General features: G+C 43.8%; 2 protein-coding genes across 6 annotated transcripts in view; one reads left to right on the plus strand and one right to left on the minus strand.

Moving 5' to 3' along the window:
* Positions 1 to 1,363: 1,363 nt before the first annotated feature.
* LOC129597982 (axoneme-associated protein mst101(2)-like) lies at positions 1,364 to 7,235 on the minus strand. The gene is made up of 11 exons (XM_055495697.1): positions 7,184 to 7,235; positions 6,775 to 6,898; positions 6,076 to 6,291; positions 3,850 to 5,397; positions 3,601 to 3,792; positions 3,191 to 3,521; positions 2,829 to 2,916; positions 2,716 to 2,762; positions 2,522 to 2,651; positions 2,372 to 2,431; positions 1,364 to 2,183 (listed from the first exon to the last, which is right to left on the minus strand). Exons 1-11 carry the CDS (start codon positions 7,197 to 7,199, stop codon positions 1,726 to 1,728), a joined length of 3,210 nt encoding a protein of 1,069 aa, XP_055351672.1. The 5' UTR covers positions 7,200 to 7,235; the 3' UTR covers positions 1,364 to 1,725.
* A 272-nt stretch (positions 7,236 to 7,507) lies between these two features.
* LOC129597983 (mediator of DNA damage checkpoint protein 1-like) overlaps positions 7,508 to 22,211 on the plus strand; it is a 29,481-nt gene continuing 14,777 nt past the window's right edge. For 3 of the 5 annotated variants that reach the window (XM_055495698.1, XM_055495703.1, XM_055495704.1), the window contains exons 1-4: positions 7,508 to 7,810; positions 16,109 to 16,259; positions 18,666 to 19,033; positions 19,136 to 19,555. The gene's annotated coding sequence lies outside the window, so the exon portion shown is untranslated. Of the gene's footprint in view, positions 7,811 to 16,108; positions 16,260 to 17,953; positions 18,409 to 18,665; positions 19,034 to 19,135; positions 19,556 to 22,211 lie in introns of those variants that run through there. The other 2 variants (XM_055495700.1, XM_055495701.1) reach the window with 2 other exon arrangements.

The following is a 22,211-nucleotide window of genomic DNA, read 5'->3' on the forward strand; positions in this document are numbered from 1 at the left end:
AATTACGCAGCTGCCTACGTACAGAAAATTCTGTGCTTCGATAATAAGCGTGCTATATATTTTATGAATGTCGGTTATCTATGCACTATAGAGATATTTCATTTTTAGCTCGAATATTCTAAAAAGTATAAATAGGCTAGTATCTACAGCTCGAAATTATCATTTGGATAATCGGAAGTAAGCCGTTGGACGTTGTTTGTCTCATGCCGTTGCACGGGATACCTTATTTACGAGCTTATTAACCACCCGTACTGTGGAAACTTTTCGCCAATAAGTGTTATACGAAGTATAGCTATTTAGATGCGATCTATCCGCTGCGCAGTAGAATTAGTAAATTATCTTGATAGTATTATTCGACAATGAAGCCATGAGATTTTTAATAAGTCACCTTTATTACTAATTACTATTATTATTATTGCAACTACAGTAGACAAACTCCATTTTATATTTATTCTCCATTTTGTATTTATACTCCGAGATTTTGTATACTTTATAGATGAAGACCTTTGGGTATAAAGGTTTTCACCTAAGGGTAAATATTATAAATGTTGTTTTTGAGCAGTACCGATTTGATTTAACATAGGCGGTAGTGCTAGCAATGTACGTGGTAAATTGGCGTCGTTAATGTACATAATTACAAAATAAGTACTGCACAGTACAACAGGTCAGGGCTGGCAGGCTATGATCCATTATTAAACAGGCTCTCATCCCACTTCGACTGACAACAAGGAAAATGAACCATTTGACGAGTCGGCAAACATCAGCGCGCTCAAAATAGAAAACCATTTGCGGAAGCGGTAGTTTTGTACCGAACAACGCTTTCCTATACTTTCAAAATAGAAAACCATTTGCGGAAGCGGTAGTTTTGTACCGAACAACGCTTTCCAACGAAGTAGTGGATCCGATACACTATCCCGTCCGACCTGTGTCATTCGTATCGTAAAAAACGTGCGCTGCCTATGTATACGACTCGTATACATACGAGAGTAAACACAATGCTTACATAATACCGTGGTTTTTAACGTTGAAATATTTGTCTCGTGACAAGATACGAGTACATCTTGATGATCTTGCAGCGCTCCACATGATAGATTCACTGCTAAACAGAAAGTATTTGTTTTTCATGCTGATCAATTCAAGTGTAAATTTACCATGTACTCGTATTACCACATACTATCGAAATAGTCAGTCTAACGTTTTCGAGCCGGTTCCGGCAAGAGAAAACCGCGTCTCCTTAAAATTGTCCACCTCGAATAAACAAAATCTCGTATGACCGATATGTGCTTAGTTTTTTTAAATTCTCGGACTAATAGCCAACTAATGCAAAGAAATTAACCAATGAAATTAAACAAGCGAAGTAGGCAAAGGATGGCATTTGTAGGTTTTGGGCGTTTAAGAAAGGAACTCAAAGTACGAACCAATCTTTCAACAACGACAGCTTATTTTTCGGTTCCCATAAAAGCCTACTATAGAGTTCCCTTATCATCGGGCTGCAGCGTTCAAGCCTGAGCTGCATAGTAATAACAAAAGACTTTCGTTCCAATCAGACCTGGTTTGTACAAAAGCATACGGGATGCACATAGAAGTTGAGGAACTGCGGAAAGAAAAACCGAATGCAGTCAACGCTACGAACGACAAAAACTTCCAATGGCAATATACCCTGATTTCCATCGCAAATAAACAACGAACCAAAATCCAAGGTTAATATCAACACAAAATCCTTAGTTAGTGTCGTCGTCTCTCCACACGCTGGATACGTTTGACCGCCTTACGACGCACCGTAACACCGTCGCGTTTCTCCAGATATTCTTCCACCGCTCGATTTTTAGCTTGAAACTTTAGGAACAGCTCCATTTCTCTCAAAATAAAATTTTCGTTATTTTTCTCTTCATCCGCCTGCCGCGGCCATAACGTTTTCCGGAAGTGGTCGCAATAATTGACAAGGACAGGAGCATTCGATCGAGAATGCTGTGCCACGAACCGATTGACCGACGAGAGCTCGAACATGGATTTGGGATCCGTGACCAACGGAGGATCCGAGGGGTCAGGACGCTTTAAATGCTGGACACGATTGAACAATCCATCAAAGCGCTTTTCGTTGGTCATATAAGGTAGCTTAAAATTCGTTGCGGCATAGGTCATGAACGGTTTAGGATCCCGGGGTTCGGGAAGTGGGGTGGATGCTGAAATAAAGAAATACAAAAGAAACCTTAGAAAAATTGAACATGCATCTGCATGAGAATGTTTTTTTATCTTTTCTCAAGACACATATTTTGGCAATCTACTTGTAGCACAAAAACTCAAATATCTCTTGTCGTATTTTACACCGAAGCCTCTATACGTTGCGCCTCTACGAAGTTTGAGCGCTTACTGTCAAAAACCAGCTTGAGGTATTTCATGTCTTGCGGCACAACATCCTTGAAAATTCCATCTACAATAACGGAACATATTTTGCCTTCGGTAAATATGCATAATCAGGGTGCATGTTCATTTCGTAGCATATGCCGTTCTTATTTCTTACCGGCTTCCGTAACATACTGGACTGGGGGCACGACTTCAAGTGGCTTCCGAACCGGTCCCGCAGGTGCAGATGGAGCTTTTGCGTCGGAAGTTTTCGGTATTTTCATCTTATAATCCCACTCCTTAAGAGCCTACAATTGTTGTGAAAGAGCCATTTAAAGCAGTGAGAAGTATAAAAGAACCTAAACAACTTACTTCATAATTATTCTTCACAGGAGCAACGTTCAGTTGTCTGGGAGCGTCTGCGACAAATCAAGCCGTTTTCTAATGATTTAAATATAAAACTTCCACAATAAAGGTTCACTAACCATCCAGTGGTCTCTGAAGCTGGTTGATTCTGTAACTCTTATTCATCACGGCATCCTTGCGTACTTGTACTTCCGCATCTGCCGAGTCCTGCAAATGAGATTGTCATGAATTTTGTATCCAATGTGTTTCTTTTAGTAGGAAATTTCAACTTTTCGCATGGTATAAAGGGACATGCACCCACGACCCATTTAACACGTTTCTTTATCGTCATTATATCACTGGAATTTAATCAACTTATATAAGCAAGTAAGTTGTAGTTTAATTAAAACACTACTATCTGATTTAAGTCGTAGCGGGCCGAAAAAATATAATATATTTTAAACCAGGCACATTCGAGGTGTGTTTGTGTGGCTGACCGTACCTCTTCCTGCATTCCAAAAACCTTGTCCATATGCGTCATTTTACGCGAGGGCTGGGCTGGCCTTGCAGAAGAAAGAGTAGACAATTTATTTTCACGCTCCAGCTTTTTCGCCTTCTTCTCCGCTTTTTTCTTTCTTTCCCTCTCTTCTTCCTCATCGGAAGAAGAAGTACTGACTTTTGAAGCGGCAGATGTCGTTGCCAGACTCTTAACGCGTTCTTTCTCCTTCTTCTTTTCCTCTTTCTTCTTGGCTTTTTCGGCTTTCTGTTGCAAATACTCTTTAAAAACATCCAGGTGCTTCAAATTTTCCTCGGGCTCCCAAGTATCATCATCCCTAAAAATTTTTTAAAACACTCAACCACATAATCCAGAAAAAGACACAAAAATCGCCTTTAAAAACGCCAATCACTTACGAGTCATATCCCAGCCACTGCACAAAGTACATCTGACACCCCTCATCTTCTGACCATTTGTCCTCGACAATTTTTCGCACTTCGAACTGTGGTTCACCGTCCTCGTCGTCTTCGTCGCCCGACTCATCATCCGATGCTTCGTATGGCTGCGGAGCCGATACGGGTAAAGTTCCATAACGCATCGGATACGCTCTATTGACAGGAAACATTCAAACCAAAGAAACAAGACCCAACAACAAATCCACATACATTTCAGGCGATACTTCGCGATCCATTTCGCGGCTGGTGGAAGCCGCCTGGACCACAGTTGGAGTGGTGTGGCTAGCAACGCTGGTCGATACACTTCTTTCGTCAATTTCCATACTGTTCGATCTAGACCTTTGCTCTGCTTTCTTTTCCAGTGCTATGATTTCAGGGGGCTGTTGATCTTCAGAATGGGCCGAACATAGTAGAGATTCGGTGTTCTTGGGAGAAAGGACACTTGTGCATGTGTCGCCAGCATTCTCACCAAATTCGATACTCGATGACCTTGCCCTTTTCGCTACTTCCATGCTTTTCTTTTCAGGCTGCCAACTTTGCTCATTACTGGGTTCAATACTACTTTTTTGAGATTCGAGGTTCTTATTAAATTTTTTCTCCTGAAGCTCAATGCTGGTTGATCGTGATCTTCTTTCGTGAATACTCTCCTTCGGCTTTTTATCTCGTTGTTTCTCAGTTTTCCTGGTTTCGGCCTCCATGGAAGATTTCGTATTTTTCTTCGGATCAAACTTTTGGTCCTGTGCTTTTTGAACAGACTCGACGCTATTGGATCGAGATCTCTGTCCCGCTTTAACTTTCTCATGCCGTTCCTTCTCTTTCGAATCGTTATTTTTACGCATTTCCAATCCGCTACTGGAAGGTTTGTCGGATTTCGCACCGAAGAAGAGAGATGCAGCATCATTTTTCTTCTTGACAGGCTTCTCCTTCTCTTTATCACTTTTATTGATTTGGTGACTTTCCTCCTTAGCCTTCTTTTCCGCAACTTTGATCGTTTCCGCAAACTTCTTCGCCTCCGGAACGGCGACATGCTTTTCGGGTGGTTCAGGATCTTTCTGCTTCGGAACTTTCTTTTCATGTTGTTTATAACTTGCGGCCTTCTCCAATTCAATTTCTTTAATCGCCTTTCTCTCTTCAGCCGCTTTTCTCTCGCGATCCTTCTCCTTTTCGGCTTTTAACCGTTGCCGAATCTCCTCTGCTTCTCTTTCTTGCCTTTCCCGTTTGGCCTTCTTCCGAGCGGCTTTCGCAGCTTCGTCATCGTACGCCGGTTTTTCCTTCCTAGGAGATTCCGTTTCCGTAGTTCGGCTATCGCTATCTTTCACTTGCTCCATGGCTTTTTCCTTCGCCTGTTTCTTTTCGGCCTTCCGTTTCTCCTCTTCTTCCAATCTCTCACGCTCTCGTGCTTCTCGCTTGGCTTTCTTCCTGGCTAGTTTTTCCTTTTCCTCTCGCTCTTTTTCGGAGTCGCTTTCGGATTTAGCCTTCTTTTCTGCTTTGTGTTCCGTTTCTTTCGTGTCGGATGTTTCATCATCACTGGAGGACAAGAAATTTTTCTTTTTTTCCGTTTCATGCCGACGCTCCTCTTTCTTCCTTGCAGCTTCCTTAGCCTGTTTACGTGCAGCTTTCTGCTGGGCGCGAAGACGATCAGCCTCCTCTTTTTTACGCTTGGCTATCCGAGCGGCTTTTTGATCCAACTCTTTTAAAAAGTCTTGAACAATTTCAAGGTGACCGACTCCTTCTTCCGGTTCCCAGGTGTTATCTGAACTGCAAAATCAAAGCGGATAAACGAAAATCTTTAATAGCAAATGAGTTAACGACCGAAAATACGACACTTTCTGAATGCACAACATAGTATACTTTCCATCTTGACCGCGACCGCATCAAAGCCGCTCTATATTGGTAATAATTCGGAATTTTGAAAGATCAGTTGTAGCAGCAATCGCTGATATTATTCACAAATATATTCACTGGTATTATCGCAATTCACCTATCACATTTTCCATAAATTTTCCAAAAAACTTCACCACAGCAATACATGCTAAAATCAATAATTTATAGTTCATGATTTATCCACATTAATGACGATTTCAAAGAACTGTGAATGGCAGTCTTTAAAAAAATAAATATTTACAAGAAATTATTGTTTAAAAAAAACACCAGCATTCATTGGAATCACTGCTAATGAAATAATGTTGTAACAGTAGTCCTATGCGGCTATGCCCGCTTTCAAAAATCGAATTTAGTTAACGACGTCTTGATTCTTACGGTTGCTTGCAAAAAACAGCTGAATTCTTTCTTCTTTCATCGAATCTTTAAAGAACCAATCAACAGCACGGGGCACCGAGCAATGTAAATAAAAACAAAAATCTTACGGTTTTGAAGTCGTCTTAATCCTTTATCAACCGCAAATCGAAAAATGGTGAATTCCTAATTCTTACGTACTCGGGATAACCATGCCATTTGATGAAAAACTCTCGTTCTCCTCTCTTTCCGCGAACAGCCTTTACTGCTTCTACACAGAAGAGTGTCTGTCCTTCGGCATCTTCTAACTGTTCTTCCTCCTCGCTACTCTCGTCCGGCTCCTTCTTTTCACTCTCTTCCTCCTTCTGAGATTCCATGGCCGAGTGATCTGTGTGCCCGGATTCCGAGGATTCCACACTGATGGCAAGAAACCAGTGAAGCACTCAGTGCGCACACAAAAAGGTTTAATAAGGGGGTAACGGGGTGTACAGAAATGATAACGATCGATAACTTTACTCCAGAAAATAAGTATCTATAAGGTTATTCAAAAAGAAAAAGGTGAACTATTCTGAGGAAAATTCAGGTATTCAACTATTAAATATTTAGGCGATTCTTTGGAAATGCGGAGATCGGCGCCTGTCGACCATCAACGTAACCGCGTTTCCTGGTGGCGGCCAGTGTTACTGGCGGCTTATTTAAAGGTTTCAGAAGTACAGTACATAAACATTTTTATTTTGTGCGCCACTGCGCTGCAACGCCACATGTAAAATTAATTTGAAATTAAGTGACTTAACAAACAGACCACTAAATAACTTTTCATCGTGAACAGACAAACAAACTATTGCGCCCTTTGAGAAGAGTTTTGTCGTAGAGACGCGGTAGAGTGGATAGTGAAGTTACCTTTTTCTTCCACATCTCTCATGTCCACTTCCGTTAGCCGAGCCTGAACGACTATGTTCAGTTGGACGGTCATTGTTTCGAATGCGTGTATAGTTTGTGAAAGCGGTAGGAATTTCCGGCGAATCTTCCCGTTCGGCCATATTACAAATCGAGATCAGTATTAAACTTACAAGATTAACGAAAGTAGTGTACCTTACTACCTACTCTGTACAAACAAACAATGCGGTCTACATCTACGAGTATAAGTATTTGAACAGCAAAAAGAGGAAGACAAACAGCAATTCTGGTTTCGACACAGTCAGTTATTTAATCATTAATTATAAGTAGAGATACTAGTAAATAAAAGAAAAAATGTCTGCTAAAATTAAAAGCGTAAAATCTAAAAACTGACAGAGCAAAATTCACTTGCCGAACGCCATCATCATTCTTCAAGACCCATAGAGGAACTTCAAGCAGGGCAGTCACGGCAAAATCGCCAACAGGCCTCGGGGCAGCCAGGAGACTAGTGTCAGAGTGCCGTGCATATAGCACAGGGTAGTGGCACATATGCCTCACCATCATTGGATCGGCTCGCCATATGCCAGCTTTCTCAAACACGACGGAACGTGTTTGCCATTCGGATGCCAGCATCGGAACCGTTAACATCGTTTCCTAGCTTTCCTTGGTTTCATGCCCTTTTTCTCACCTTTAGAGATTTGTTTTGATGCTGATTAGCATTTATTTCATTGAAATAAAGCGATTGTTTCGAGGAGATGTTGCTCCCGTTGTCGTTTTCCCGTACAGCGTAGACGCTTCTCCGAGATGGTGGAGATGCCTTAAGATCCTCGTCATTCCCTCTAGTTTGCACTCAACAGCGTTCACTCACAAACGCTGTAACACGGAAGTTTCCTCTTCTTCAGTGGAGACCCCGGGTCACCAGCGATAGCCCACAACAACCAGCAGCAGAAGAACCCGTACAGAAGCAAGGAGCGTCGCTGGTTCGGAAGGCACGCGGCCGCCAGCACGGAGAAGAACCGCGGATTGCGTACAAACAGTGGTAGGCAATAAACCAGTGGTTGTTGCGCATACTCTACGGGATTAATTCCTAGCAGATAATACCGAAGTGGGATTATTTCCCTGACTTATTTTAATTTTCCTTTTACGGGTTTAAGGAAGATATCGAGACGATTGCCTCTAACATATTAGAGTTGTCGGAGGAGGAAGTTGTTTGTGATCTGGTACTGAAATGAAGAACGTTTTGGTTATTGTGGTCGACGGTAAAACCGTCAAAATAATCGTGACAGAAATTCAAACCGTCTATCTAGACGATATTCTTTTGTAGTGGAACGATTGTTCCGAATTGATAAGTTATTAATTTGAAGAAATGCAGACGACATTTAACAGGACGATCGTTCTGGCAAGAGTTTCCTTGTGGTGCTAGTGCTGACGAACTAGCTGATTTTATCAGTGGCAGCAAATCGCAAAGCGAAACAATAGGAGATAGCCGAGCAGGCTATTTATAGCCGCCCAGGCCAAGACTAGTTACAGACTGCAAAGCAGCGATACATTGAAACGCATTGACCTACAATGCAGTGCATAGTGTATACAGTGAAAAGACCTATTTCGAAATAAGTCTAGAATTTAATTCTGAATTCTATCGCTTAGTTTTGACGGCATAATGCCTGTAAATCGTTCACCGCCAAGAAAACAACCAGCTATCGATAGACTGAAGCAGGGCGTCGAAGACGTCCTAAAATCAGCCAGTAAGGCATTGAAAGGAATAACCGATGATCCAGCAAAGGCTGGCACGAGTGACGCTACACAACAAGACAAAGTCACCCGTAGTAAAACGAATCAGTTGAAAGGGACAGGCGTGGAAGTTACCCACAAAGTCCTCGAAGATAAACCTCGTAAACCGAGGAAAGCAACCGTAATGGATCAAGGAGATAATCTCCTTGATACACCATTAATGCAGCCACCGGAACAGTTGTTTTTCCGGCCGCTAACTCCGAGAAAAGCCGACAGGTTAATCCCGATAATCGGGAAGAAGTACAGGCACCTGTGCCAGAGCGATCCGATAGCACTACCGAATCAACGGCCACAACAGGGTCGTTTTCTCAAGTGAGCGAAAGCGAGCTGAATAAATCCGCAACGACGGAAGAAGAAGAAGAACCTGTGACAGTGATACCGACCACCTTGCGTAAAACGCAATCATATACAGCAAATCTGAATGAATTATTGAATTCAGCGGCAAAGCCGGCAACAGGTTCCAGTATCGTGGAATTAAAACAGGCAACCGAAACTATTTCGGCAAATCAGGTATTGATTAAAGATCTGCAGAGGAAATTGGAAGTAGCTGAGGACGAAGTCCAACATCATAAGAACCAGTACCAACATGCACACAGTTCTTTTAAAAATATGGAAAAAATCGTATTGGGTCTGCGGGCCTTAATAGGCGAAAAGGATGCGGCAATGGCCGAACTAAGAGGAAAAGTAGATGAAGCACGCGCTAAGAATTCCGATTTAAATCAGCAAATCGCTGAGAAGGACACCATGCTTGATCAAGTGTGGCAAGAAAATCAACGATTAAAGACTAACAACTTTAATCATATTACCGATCTGAAAACGTGCAGTCTATGCTGCACGAGAGCCAAATGGAACATAAATCCCTAATTGGGAAATTTAACTCTTTAGCTAAAGATTACCGAACGTTATATGATCGGCAGATGAATCCGGAAGCCGTAGAATACGGCGAGCGACCGCTCAGTAGGGCATATGCCGCAAATACTGAAGAGTCGCAGGTGTCTCGGGCACAGCATACACCCTCGGCAATGAACGAGAGTGGTTCCCGGGAAATGCCGAGTGCAGACAAACAGCAGTTTATCCGCAGTATTTTGCGGGAAGAAATCCAGCGAGCAGGCATCGGACAAAGCAGGACAGTAAGCCCTGTAAGGAAATCAGATTTGGCTGAAGTGATGCGACAGCCTGTACCACGTCCTAACTACAATGGTAGTAAAGAGGACATCGACAGTTTTATCATAAAATTCGAACATGCGGCAATCGCAAACCGTTGGGTAACCGACGAGAGGAAGATTACCGAACTGGCGTATTGCCTTAAAGATGATGCCATTATTTGGTATAATGGACTAATAACGTCGACGACGCCGCCGACAACTTATAAAGAGTGGAAAAAACAATTAATCGCCCGTTTTGGCGATTCGAAAAGAGCAGTAAATGCACTTGCAGAACTGGCGAATCGCATGTATAAGCCGGGACAGGAAACTTTGGAAACTTATTATCAGTCGATGATGACATTGCGCGATCGCGCAGGATTTAACGGATCACCGGAGCAAGTTGTGAACTTCCTCGTAAAAGGGTTAAAATCCCACGAGAAATTACATGATAAAATAGAAATCATGAGGCCAGTAACTCCGGAACAATTTCTGGAGATTATCCGTTATCTATCGTCGAATAATCCAGAGAAATACGTGATTCCTATCGGCAATACCCGACGTAAGCAGGATCGCGATAGCGAAGTGGTGACTGTACGAACTGTACAAGTACAACCGAAGACTTATGCGGCGGCGGCGGCCAGCCCGCCGCGGCCAAGCAGCAAGCCAAACAGTGGGAAACCGAATTACGGTAATCGTAATAATAATAATATCCGCAGTAATATCAGCAAAGCTGAAAGTAGTGATATCCGAAATATTGAGAGGATAACCGCGCACCGTCTCGTAAAGAGCAGTGGGCGAATAATATTAGTAGAATTCAGGAAGCGACCGATCGGTCACCGGCCTTGCAGAAAACTCTGCGTGGCAACCGAGTAGTGAAGTACTGCCAGCACTGTGATTTGTGCGGACATTATTTCCGAGATTGTCAGTTTCGCGATAAACCGCGAAGTGAAAACCCGACATACCTAGCCTACCATGATCCAGAAACTGGAAATCGGCGATATGCCGCTGATTTCTACCAGCGCCGTAGTGGTAGTCAGTCAGGAAGCGAACCTAATTCGCCGGTGAGGCAGAGAAGTAATTCCCGGCAAAGTACCGGCTCAGTAGAGGAGCGGATACGTCCGACGTCAGGATCACCGCTACCGGATAATAATCCGTTTTCTGGTTTGGCGGATCAGGAAAACGAGGAAGGGCGGTAAATTCCGGCTTTACCGACCCGATTCCGCCCAAACCGCCGGACAAAATCGAAATAATTACAATCAACGGATTGCGAATAGTCGAACCTGATGAATCATCGGATAGTAGCAATGCTACTATTAACTTCTGTACGGCCGTCATAAGTCACACTGAACCTAAACGCGCACACCCGCTAATGCTAAATGCATTTATAAATGGGCGCGAAGCGCCGATAATGATTGATACTGGAGCTGAAACATCTCTGATTTCTAACGAATTTGCTAGTGAAATTAGCGCAGCTAAAGTACCGTTAATTAAAGCCTTGCATATCCGCGGAATCGGCGGAGTGCGTGGGTTTTTAGTTACTCACTATTGCCGTATTATTGTTAAAATTCGAGATTTCGAAGTAGTACACTCAGTGTACATTAAACCTACAACCGACGATATCAAGGTTTTATTGGGGCAGGATTTCCTGCAAGAAACCTTTTACGCAGTTCGAAATAATAAACTGCGTTACTTGGAATATCAGCCGAGTAATAAACATGGAACTGTTATAATTAACAGACCAACGTCACCTGTAATTCAGGCAACGAAAACCATAGAAGTAATTGATCTCACAGGATCCGCAAAAGCGGATACGTCAGAGAGCGAAAATACCGTAGAAACTTTACTGTTTAATGGTGATGTTTCCAAACCGGAAGATAGTGTAATCTTCCCGATACCCGTGGCAACAGAAGGGATTGATGATACTGTAGAAAAGTTACAGTCAGAGGAAGTTACCGCATCGAATGGGAGCAAAGTCTTCCCGATAACCGTGGCAAATGCTACAATAAATAGTGCAACACAGCCAAAAGGAATCCCCAACCGTAAATCGGTACTAAAAAACCGGGAAAATACGATTGCCAGCGAAGACTACGTTTCGCCGCCTTTGGGGCGAGTATCGGGTGCTGGTTAAAGAAATCCAGGATTTAATCAAAGCAAAGGAAGACGGTATGAACGTCATGTACCTATTCATGGATGATGAAACACCCGTACCAGGGATTGATTCTGCAAAGGCAGAAGAGATCGTTCGTAATTTAGCCAAACAGTACAAATCGGAATATCTCGCTTTGGAGGAGAAACAGCGTCATTTGAGTGAGATATTTAGGTATTTTAAAATACCGTTGCCGTATGTACTACGTACATCTTTGCGAATATTAGCACAATTGACACGGCGTCAATTGCCCGTATTGCCGTATCAATTAGCGGAATGTAAACCGCTGAATAATTTCGCAAACGAAACAATTCCTAAAACACTTGCGAACCATAATCGGTCAGTAAGTTTTGCGCCGATGGCGCGTCGTTGAATTTATGATAGATGATTCGCCTACCGTAGTGAGAAAAACTCTTGATACTGCCGCTACTAATGAAACTAATAATAATTTAATTAATCAAGCTAGCATCGAAGTAGTACCGGATCCTAATAAACTAATTATCGTAAATGCAGAATTGGTAGGGCCCACTGATTCTGCCGTGATCACTAACGGATCTCCGACTTGGGAATTTTCCGAGTCCCCGAATATTAATCCCACTTACCGCGGTACACGCGCTAAGCCTATTAAAGTCTTCGCCGGCGATAAATTACTAATTAATCCGGGTACTAATTGGGCGACAGTGAATGTCCATTTCGATGCAGACGAGCAGTTCGATACCGATAAATTTTTATTTCTTCCAAGTCCGCACCTGTATATGGAGCGGCGGATAAAACCGATGGAAGGAGTGGTTAAACCACTGAACAATAAATTTGATATGGTATTCGTTAATTTTCAACACCAGCGGCAGTCCATTAAGAAAGGCCAATTTATTGGCTATCTAGAACCGTACGAGGAAATTCCGAGATAAATATTCAAATTAATGCCACAATGTTGGCTGAGATGACTCAAGAGGAACAGGAAACTGTTAAAAAAGCCGTTGATGAATTGAAAATCAATCCTAATTTAACCGAACAAGAAATTCGGAAATCAAGGAAATTTTTCTCGAATATCCCGGCTTATTTGCCACAAAACTCGTCCATTTGGCGATGTACAAATCGTGAAACACCAGATAGATACCGGTGATACTCCGCCAATAAAATCTAAACCGCACAGGACTTCGTGGCGAGGCCGCGAAATTATCCAGGAGCATGTCAACGACATGTTAACAAAGGGAATAATTCGTAAATCGAATTCACCGTGGTGCTTCCCTGTCGTATTAGCAAGTAAGAAAAATCCCGATGGGACGATCGGTACGCGATTCTGCGTAAATTATATAAAGTTAAACGACGCTACTAAAAGAACAATTATCCGCTTCCCAATCCAGATGAGCTTCTACAAGCTGTCGCGGATAATAAATATTATTGTGGATTTGACTGCAATGCAGGATTCTGGCAAGTGCAAATGCACGAGAATTCCATTGAAAAAACTGCGTTTATTACGCAGGATGGACTTTACGAATTTTACGAATGCCGTTCGGTGTCTGTAATGGCCCTGCAACGTTTCAGGAAGCCATGAATAGGACGTTATCGGACGTTCATAGCGAAAATATTTTTGCTTATTTAGACGACATTATCGCCGCCGCCAAAGACTTCGAAGACCTTAAACGTAAAATACGTTTAATGTGTGAGTGTCTTTTAAAGACAGGTTTCACGCTGAAACCGAGTAAGTGCCATATTGGCGAGACAGAATTGCACTTCCTCGGACATATCGTGTCCAAGGATGGGATAAAAACTGATCCCGATAAAATAGCGGCTATAGAAAAATACCCAAAGCCAGAGACAGAGAAGGATCTAAGATCTTTTCTCGGACTTTGCAATTATTATCGTAAGTTCGTCAAAGACTTTGCCGGTAGAACGCGCCGTTTATACGGCCTATTAAAAGGAGAAATTGATGTAAAATCAAATTGGACCGCAGATCACGATGGTGAATTTGCTGATTTAAAATCGGCATTAATTAACGCGCCAGTATTGGCGAAATTTGATCCCAGTAAACCAACCGTAATTGAGTGCGATGCATCGACAATAGGAATCGGTGCAATATTACACCAAGATGGACATCCGATTATATATGCGAGCAAATTGCTCACCGATGCTGAAAAGAAATATCCAATTACAGAATTAGAATGTATGGCAGTAGTCTTTGCGTGTCGGAAATTTCGACACTTCATTGAGTACTCACACTTTTCGGTACAGACCGACCATCAAGCTTTAACGAATTTATTGCGATCGGTTTCCCGCAAAGAGGGATTAAACGGCCGATTAACGCGTTGGGCACTTCAGCTCAGCAGTCATAAAATGACTATTTTATATAGGCCGGGAAAACAATGTGATAACGCTGACGCGTTGAGTAGGCACCCGGTAGGAGAGGCTACAGAATGCCCAGACGATGACTGGGATGAGTTTAAAGACTCAAAATTCAGTACTCCGTCCATTCGTGTAGTAACGATAAGGGACGGAGCCGACCATGAAGAAGGGGAGGACAATTTCAAGTTCTACAGAGTAGAACAGGAAAAAGATCCGAATATCGAACGCATAATACATGCGCTAGAAGGACGCGTAGAAAGCGTACACTTACTAAAGCGACCCGGTTATTCCGGCTACGAATTATGGAATGGTGTACTATATAAGATTTCAGAAAAAGACGGTCGAATTAATCGCCGTTTTGTGGTGCCAAAGCACATGCGAGTGGATATCATGCATGCCATGCATGATGCACCGGCTAGCGGTCACTTAGGCCGCGCTAAAACTTATCAGGCGATAGCCTTGCGGTATTTCTGGGAGAATATGGTCTCCCAAATAATTAAATACGTCGATCACTGCTTTGCATGCCAGCATCGCAAGACATTGCGCAAAGCGCCACCCGGTAAATTACAGCAAATCGCTATCGGCGAACCCTGGTTCAGAATGCAGGTAGATTTGAAAGGGCCATTGCCCAAGACAGCACGTGGAAACACGTATATTGCCGTAGCAATAGACGAACTCACGAAATTCGTGATTGCGAAACCGATACCAGACGCAAAAGCGGAAACCGTAGCAAATTTTTTAATTTACGATGTGTTCCTACCGTATGGAACACCGCAGATATTAAACACTGATAGGGGTACGCACTTCCATAATTATTTATTGGAAGCAATAAATAAACGTTTGCGAATACAGCATCATTTTGGTGCTGCGTACCATCCGATTGGACGAGGACTTGTCGAACGACAAATGCAGACGATAGCCGATTCACTCGCGATGTACGCCAGTGATGGTCGGGAACGTAACTGGGACAAAGTCCTTCCTTTCGTAATCGCCGGAAAAAAATCGTGTAGCAAACAAAACGACGAATATGTCGCCGTATTTTATGCTATACGGTAGAGAGCAGGTTATTCCTGCAGACACCGAAACTAAGACAAATTTGCCGTCTGATCACGCGACAATTCGCGAATACATGGAGGAGCTGCGCTACAATTTAAATCGCGCTCATGACATAGCCGAGTTACATATTCGTAACGAATTTGAAAAGAACGCCGAGCGATTCGACAAAGGTCGATCAGAAGATACTTTCAATATTGGAGATTTAGTGATGTTAAAAATAGAAAAAAAGAAAGGTGAGACGGAGTCATTTCGTCGCAGGTTCGAAATCGAACCGTGGGAAATTATAGGATTCCCATACACTAACGCTGTCGAATTGAAGAAAATAAACTCCGATAAATCGGAGGAAATCCGTATAGTAAATTGCGAACGCATAAAGCCATACAGGACGACAGAAGAGGACCGGAAAAATGAAAACCCTATTAATTAGGGACCTTTTGGAAAATAATAATTTAAAGGAAATCCCCGATAATCAGGTGGTCTTGGCAGATAGTTCTGCCGCTAATATTCCCGCTACCGACGTGGTCCGTACCTCTGCAGAAATTGCTGCCGACAATCCCCTCGTACCTGATTCAGAAGAGTGGGAAACAGAGAATGATGACGAAAATAATACTAAGCACAATAGCGCTAATAAACCAGTGCCAAAAAAGCGATTTTTGCTTAAGCTACGCAAAAGCGCTAATGGATACACAAGAGTTAATCGTGTAGTTATTGAGCTACCGTACAAAGTACGCAAAGAATAAAATGACAAATTAGAACGATCGTTTTAATTATAGGATGTTGAAGCACGATAGAAAGCGAAGCTTAATTAAAATACCGTACAAAATCCACAATTAGATTGTGTATTTTTCCATTGCAGATATTTCCCGCAATGGACCGCGATCAGCGACCGAACCGACCGGTTGGCAGAGGTAATCCTCGATTCTTCGCCCCACCCGTAGCGGGAAATCAAGCATACCGCCCGATACAGCGATTCGCTGCCCCGAGTGTCCAGAACGCTCAAAGCGCCGGTAATTTGCCCAATGTGGCACCAGAAGTGATTCCAGTGACTATGTCACGTAGCACGCAAACTGATCCAGTAATAGTGGCATCGTATGCCGAATACGAGCTATTGTTGCGTAGTAATCGGGAACGCGACTTGGCATCATACAGACACTCATTGGCAGCGACTGCTGCCCAACCAGAGGAAATAGCTGCAGTTGATCAACTGCATATTACTCCGCCAGCAGAAAGAGTGGCAAAGGCCATGATAGCGCGTGCAAAGGCACAGAGTGATGCGGCGGAAGCTTCAAAAGAAATTGAAGAAGTGCCGTACGAATCAATTGTAAAGAAACCTATTAAATCGCCTGCAAAGCAGGAGTAGAAACGGCGTTGAAGGCAAACCCTAAGCGAAGCAGATCACCGAAACCACCGGCAGATGCCGACGAGCGATTAGCAAAGCTAATCGCCGACCACGAGCAACAAGAGGCCAGAGATAGGCAGCGTTGGGGACAGTCCTTCATAATGGAAGGTCCGTTCGCCCCGACGAAAACAGACGCCCCTAATGGGAAAGAACTTCGAGTAGTTACGATACCGCAGCACGTGTATAATACACCACAAGTCTTAACGCAGATAAGGCCACAGTTGCAAGTGCAACCGCCCCGGCGTTCTGGAAAGAGACTGGTTTAAAGCCAGCCGTAATTAGATTCCCTACTCCTATGGGAGTTGTCCAAGCGCCGGTCGAACACCAACAACCGGCTGGGACCTTAAAAAGGGGTACGAACCCGGTCAGAATTAAGGAGGAACAGAGTTATATAATCCCGAAATTATCGGGAACGCGTACTCCGTCGCCAGCTACTAGCACAGTATCCTACAGGACACATCCGCATCGAGTGCAAAGCACAACCTCACCAGGTGAGGAAGAAAAGAAGCGGAAATTAGTGGAGGAAAAAGAGGAAATCACACGAAAAGTCGTGCAAGTAAGGGAGCGGCTGAGACATCAGCCGTCGTCATCAGAAGACGAAGAACATTCCCGTCTCGTGATCGACGAGACCCGCAGCGATCAGGCACAGAAAGGTAGTGAAGAGGACTTGATTAAGTTCTCTAGCGAGTCAAATGGTCGGAATAACTCGCCGGAAATTCCGGAACCCTTACCGAATGTCAGTTTACCATCACCAGCAAAGACTGGGCGATCACAACCGCCGAAACCGGTGACCAGTGAACAGATAGCACATATTACAACGTTGACATTGGACATTATAAATAATGTCCGGAAGAAGGATAAGATGGCAGCACCGGTCCATTTGCTACAGAGATACAGGCAGATTATGGCCCTCGACAAATTGACGCCGAGGAATACGCATCTGCCGTGAAGGTAGCCTCAGAGCGTGGTACGTTGGTGGAAGTTTACGAGAATTGGTCACCAACAATGAAGTATGCGATAACCGCAAGCCGTAAAAGTCGATATGTCGACATGCGAGTTAATAACATGCAGGAAATGGTAGAAGCAGTGGCAATAGCCATTAGGGACATCCACAATGTTCGTGGATCAACCATCGATGAAATTGTTAGGTATATGTACCTAACTATGCCGTTAGACTCGGTTAATCCCGAACAGCGCTATTCAGATGTCACTACCGCTGTTAATGAGGCAATCGCCACAGGAATAATCGTAGACGCAGCATTAGAAGGGAATAGTGGGCGCTATGCGCTAGTGAAACTAATCGTAAAAGGATAGCCGAATTAACCGGCCAACACGTAGAGGAAGTACCATATTCACCCGCGAAGCGCGTTCCATTCGGGCGAAGGCCTATAGCCCTAGATGAACAAAAAACTTTGTTGGCACAACCATCGCGTAATGATTTGGCAATAGCCATATATAAAATTGAGCAGAGAGGGGAAAATCCCACAGCACAGCGGATAAGCGAGTATTTCGGCACTTATCAACCGTACGCTGTGCAGTCTATGATTCGTGCGATGTACGAAGCTTCACAAATAACCCGTCGTTATAATGGCGAAACTTCGCCGTCCTATTATTTTGGTCGTAAAGGACTGTCCTTTCTGCAGCGAGTGCAATTCGAGAAAGTCCCCCAGTGGGATGAAATCGTTATAAAAACGATTGCAGAAATTGCCGACCCTTCGGGATCGTCGCCTGACGAAATCATACAGTATATTACCACTGTATGTCCAGCAATAGCTGACCAAGTGGACGATGCTGTAACTCTAGCGATAAGCCGCTTAATTAGCGACCCGAGAATTATCGGGTTGAATGACCCGCATCGCGGGATGGTTTTATCCGTGGTGTTAGACCACGTTAGCGAAGAAGAGAATTAATCCAATTTTACAGTATCTCCGAGGTGGTTAGATGCGTATACTACGCAATAATATTAAAAACGCCTTAAATACTGCATAATTTAATTATTTTAAATTATTTGCAGAGATGGAGGAATTACCGTACGCCTATGCGCCAATGCGCTCCTGCAATCGCTGTTTAAATAATACGAATAACCGTAAATGCGTGGAATGCACGCTGGGACCCAACTACCGATCGGATAATCCGCAAGTCGTTGTCTCCCGATTGTTTGACGAAGTACTCATGCGCAGCCTGGATGCGTATCGCACCATAACGCTGCCGGAGTATTGGACGGTAGTCTGTGCCACGCCATATTACTATAATGGCATCTACAAGAGTGCCGTTAGGTTTATTGGCGATCAAGCTGATGAATGGTCGTGTGCGACACACCCGGAGAACTTCGGACGGAATACCGCTAATCTGATGCAATGCATCGCTGCACCATCGAATCAGGTAACTATTCCAGTGAACAGTACCTGTGGGAATTTTGAGATATTCCCGGTCAATACGGGTATTCAATATTCCTCGAATAGAGATAATTCTCATAATTTACAGAATTATCCGACGAGTGTCGGTGGACAGCAAATGCCGTCTCAACAACCAGCATACGGCCAATGGCAGCCGTCGGTTGTGTTTTCACCGCAACATCAGCAGCAAAGTCTGCCGGGATATCAGCCACAAATGCAGCAAACACAAACACCTATTCGTTATACGAATATGGCGCTGCAAGTACCACCGGGCGCATTGCCTCCAGAGCATATTGCTCATCTTCAGCAGAGCCTCCCCAGCGGAAGCTACCAGTATGATCCAGAGACGAAAATGATAACTCCGTGTCCATGGCCAGCCGGGACAGCACCGAAAGAACCCCCACAGCGGCAAACTAATCCGCTGTTAGCGAATCTTCCGCCGCTGACCAGGAAACCGCCAGTGAATCAACAACCGCCTTTACAATTGCTGCGAGTGCAGCCTGTACCTGTAAGTGAACCAGTTTTCGATTCCGAGCCGAACTCAGGTGCTAGTCATTCTAGCAACACTAGCAATGCTAGTGGCAAAACTCGCCATAAAATTACTTACAATTTACCGAATGTGGGGAAAACCCCAGATAATTCTTTTGAAGAAGGCGATATTATGCCCGGTAAGCTGAATGCAGCTGTTAAATTTCAGAGGAAGAAGGCAGCAATTGGAACATCCGCGCAACGCGCGATAAATCAACACCGTATAAACCGGATGCATCTGTGTTGGTGATGCCTGAAAGGCAAACACATCCACAATACATCCGCCGCGATATCGACGTTATTCGTCGTGATTTGGAGTTATATGTGGATCGTGTTGTGTCAGTAATTGGCACAGTTAATACCGACCAAAGAGCCGAAATTGGCAAAGCCATTATTGACACTTTGGATTTACTCCATACTATCGGATATGATCTCCGTATTAAGAACTCGATCAATATGTATAAGATTGATCTGTTCCGTCAGATGGAGATTAGGCGATACGAAACGCCACGCCGTCATGGACTGCGTAGCGCGCTGGATATTTCCAGCTGAAGGAGAAACTTATCGAAATTACCGTAGTAGATTGGGAATTAATTTCCCAGTTTAAAATCTTATACACCGAACAATCCGGAGGAATTTCTCCTGCAGTTCATCCTACCGGACACGGATCCAGCAAAGTTCTGGTTTTCTGCCGTGCCGCGTGTGCAATACAGCGAAAAGTTGCCCCATGAAAATTACATGGGATACGATTAATATCGGATGGGGACTTAAGTATATTCTGGTCATCCTCTCCGCGCTAATGGGCAATTGCCACGCTCACCACTGGGCCCGCACATACCGGCAGGAGGAACAGAATCGTCGATTAAAAAGCTACGTTAATCGCTTGGGCGAGCCTCTAAATGAGGAACAACAAGCGAAAGTCTTAAATGACATTCTGGGTGTGATGCAAGTCGACGGACTGAAGACCGAATCAATCCATAATGGATACTATGACGGGATCTATGATCTCATTAAGCGATTTGCTGACCGTCAAAGTCAGGGGAAGCGCAAAGTCGCCCCAAATTCTCCCGACACTCCAACGACCAGCAAGACAGTCCAACCTGAACCGAAGAAAACCGTAGTGTCAATGGACACTGAAGAAACTGACGAAACGCCGGAGACAGCTAATGCTGCACCAGTAATTGCAGAGAACACTGCAACCGTACCGCCGACTGTGAATACCGAATCTGCAGTGATCACTGCGCCACCTAGCGAAATTCCGCGAACGGATGTCGTGGCGTCGGTGGAATCACTGACGATTTCAGGAAGCGCAGAAACTCCTGGAAGAAGCAGTAATGGAGACGGATGAGAAGCCGTCTATGAGAATAATTTTCTCTATCCATCCCGCCAAGCCCTGCGGGACAGGCAGTACGAACTGGAAGCAATGGGCCAGGGTTGACCTACCGATGTGGACCACTTGATTTTCGCGGTACACATACCGGATAACGATACCGACCCGTTGTATTATCCAGGAGGAAATGGAGAGCGGATATGTTGGATGATAGTGCCGACATTAAGACTACGTCTGCCGTATTGAGCAACGCTCTTAACGTACTAAATGCCGAACCGCAGATGGAAACGCCGTAAAGCATTAAATGCTAAAATTAAACGCCGTAGTACACTGTGTATAAATTGAAATCGCCGTATTGTACTATGAGTACACAACTTCATATTAATCGCCGTAGTGCACAATGAGTCGCAAAATTAACATTGTTAAATCGCCGTACAGTACAACGAGTACAAAACGAAAAGGCCGTAACGCCCAACGAGTGCACCAGATTGAATTCATTTCAATCCTTACAAAATGAATCGCCGTAGATGCACAAATCAGTGCATAATACTTGGTTAAAGAACTGCCGTAGTGCATTAATTGCAGGAAAACGGATAAATCAAATCGCCGTAGATGCACAAATCAGTGCATAATACTTGGTTAAAGAACTGCCGTAGTGCATTAATTGCAGGAAAACGGATAAATCAAATCGCCGTAGATGCACTATGTTGCACACATGTCGTGGATCGACGCTACAAAGCGTATAATTGGAGGAAAACTCCGGAATGGAACCTGCAAAACTAACACGGATTAACGTGTGCGATTTTGGAAATAACCGGAATGGGAATTTAACGGATTCTGTTACGAGTATAAACTCGTTTTGATTAAATTTACGCCGCACTTTGCCGCGTCTTGTTCTCACTAACTGTGATGAAATAATTGGCACATTTTTTTTATAAGAATTTCTCATTATGTTGCATATAAGATGCGTTTTTTCATTTCTCATTCCTGTTTTGAGCCTCAAGGGGCTTCGGCATCCCGTCCCGTGGCATGTCAGAGTGCCGTGCATATAGCACAGGGTAGTGGCACATATGCCTCACCATCATTGGATCGGCTCGCCATATGCCAGCTTTCTCAAACACGACGGAACGTGTTTGCCATTCGGATGCCAGCATCGGAACCGTTAACATCGTTTCCTAGCTTTCCTTGGTTTCATGCCCTTTTTCTCACCTTTAGAGATTTGTTTTGATGCTGATTAGCATTTATTTCATTGAAATAAAAGCGATTATTTCGAGGAGATGTTGTTTCCGTTGTCATTTCCTCTGTA

The sequence above is a fragment of the Paramacrobiotus metropolitanus genome, unplaced genomic scaffold (assembly GCF_019649055.1).
Source record: "Paramacrobiotus metropolitanus isolate TYO unplaced genomic scaffold, Prichtersi_v1.0 Parri_scaffold0000112, whole genome shotgun sequence".
Taxonomy (NCBI): domain Eukaryota; kingdom Metazoa; phylum Tardigrada; class Eutardigrada; order Parachela; family Macrobiotidae; genus Paramacrobiotus; species Paramacrobiotus metropolitanus.

Coding starts and splice junctions, on each gene's coding strand:
- LOC129597982 (XM_055495697.1), bottom strand. Junction 5,398..6,075: donor AAATGGCATGGTTATCCCGA/GTACGTAAGAAT, acceptor TTGATTTTGCAG/TTCAGATAACACCTGGGAAC. Junction 2,763..2,828: donor GCTTCAGAGACCACTGGATG/GTTAGTGAACCT, acceptor GATTTGTCGCAG/ACGCTCCCAGACAACTGAAC.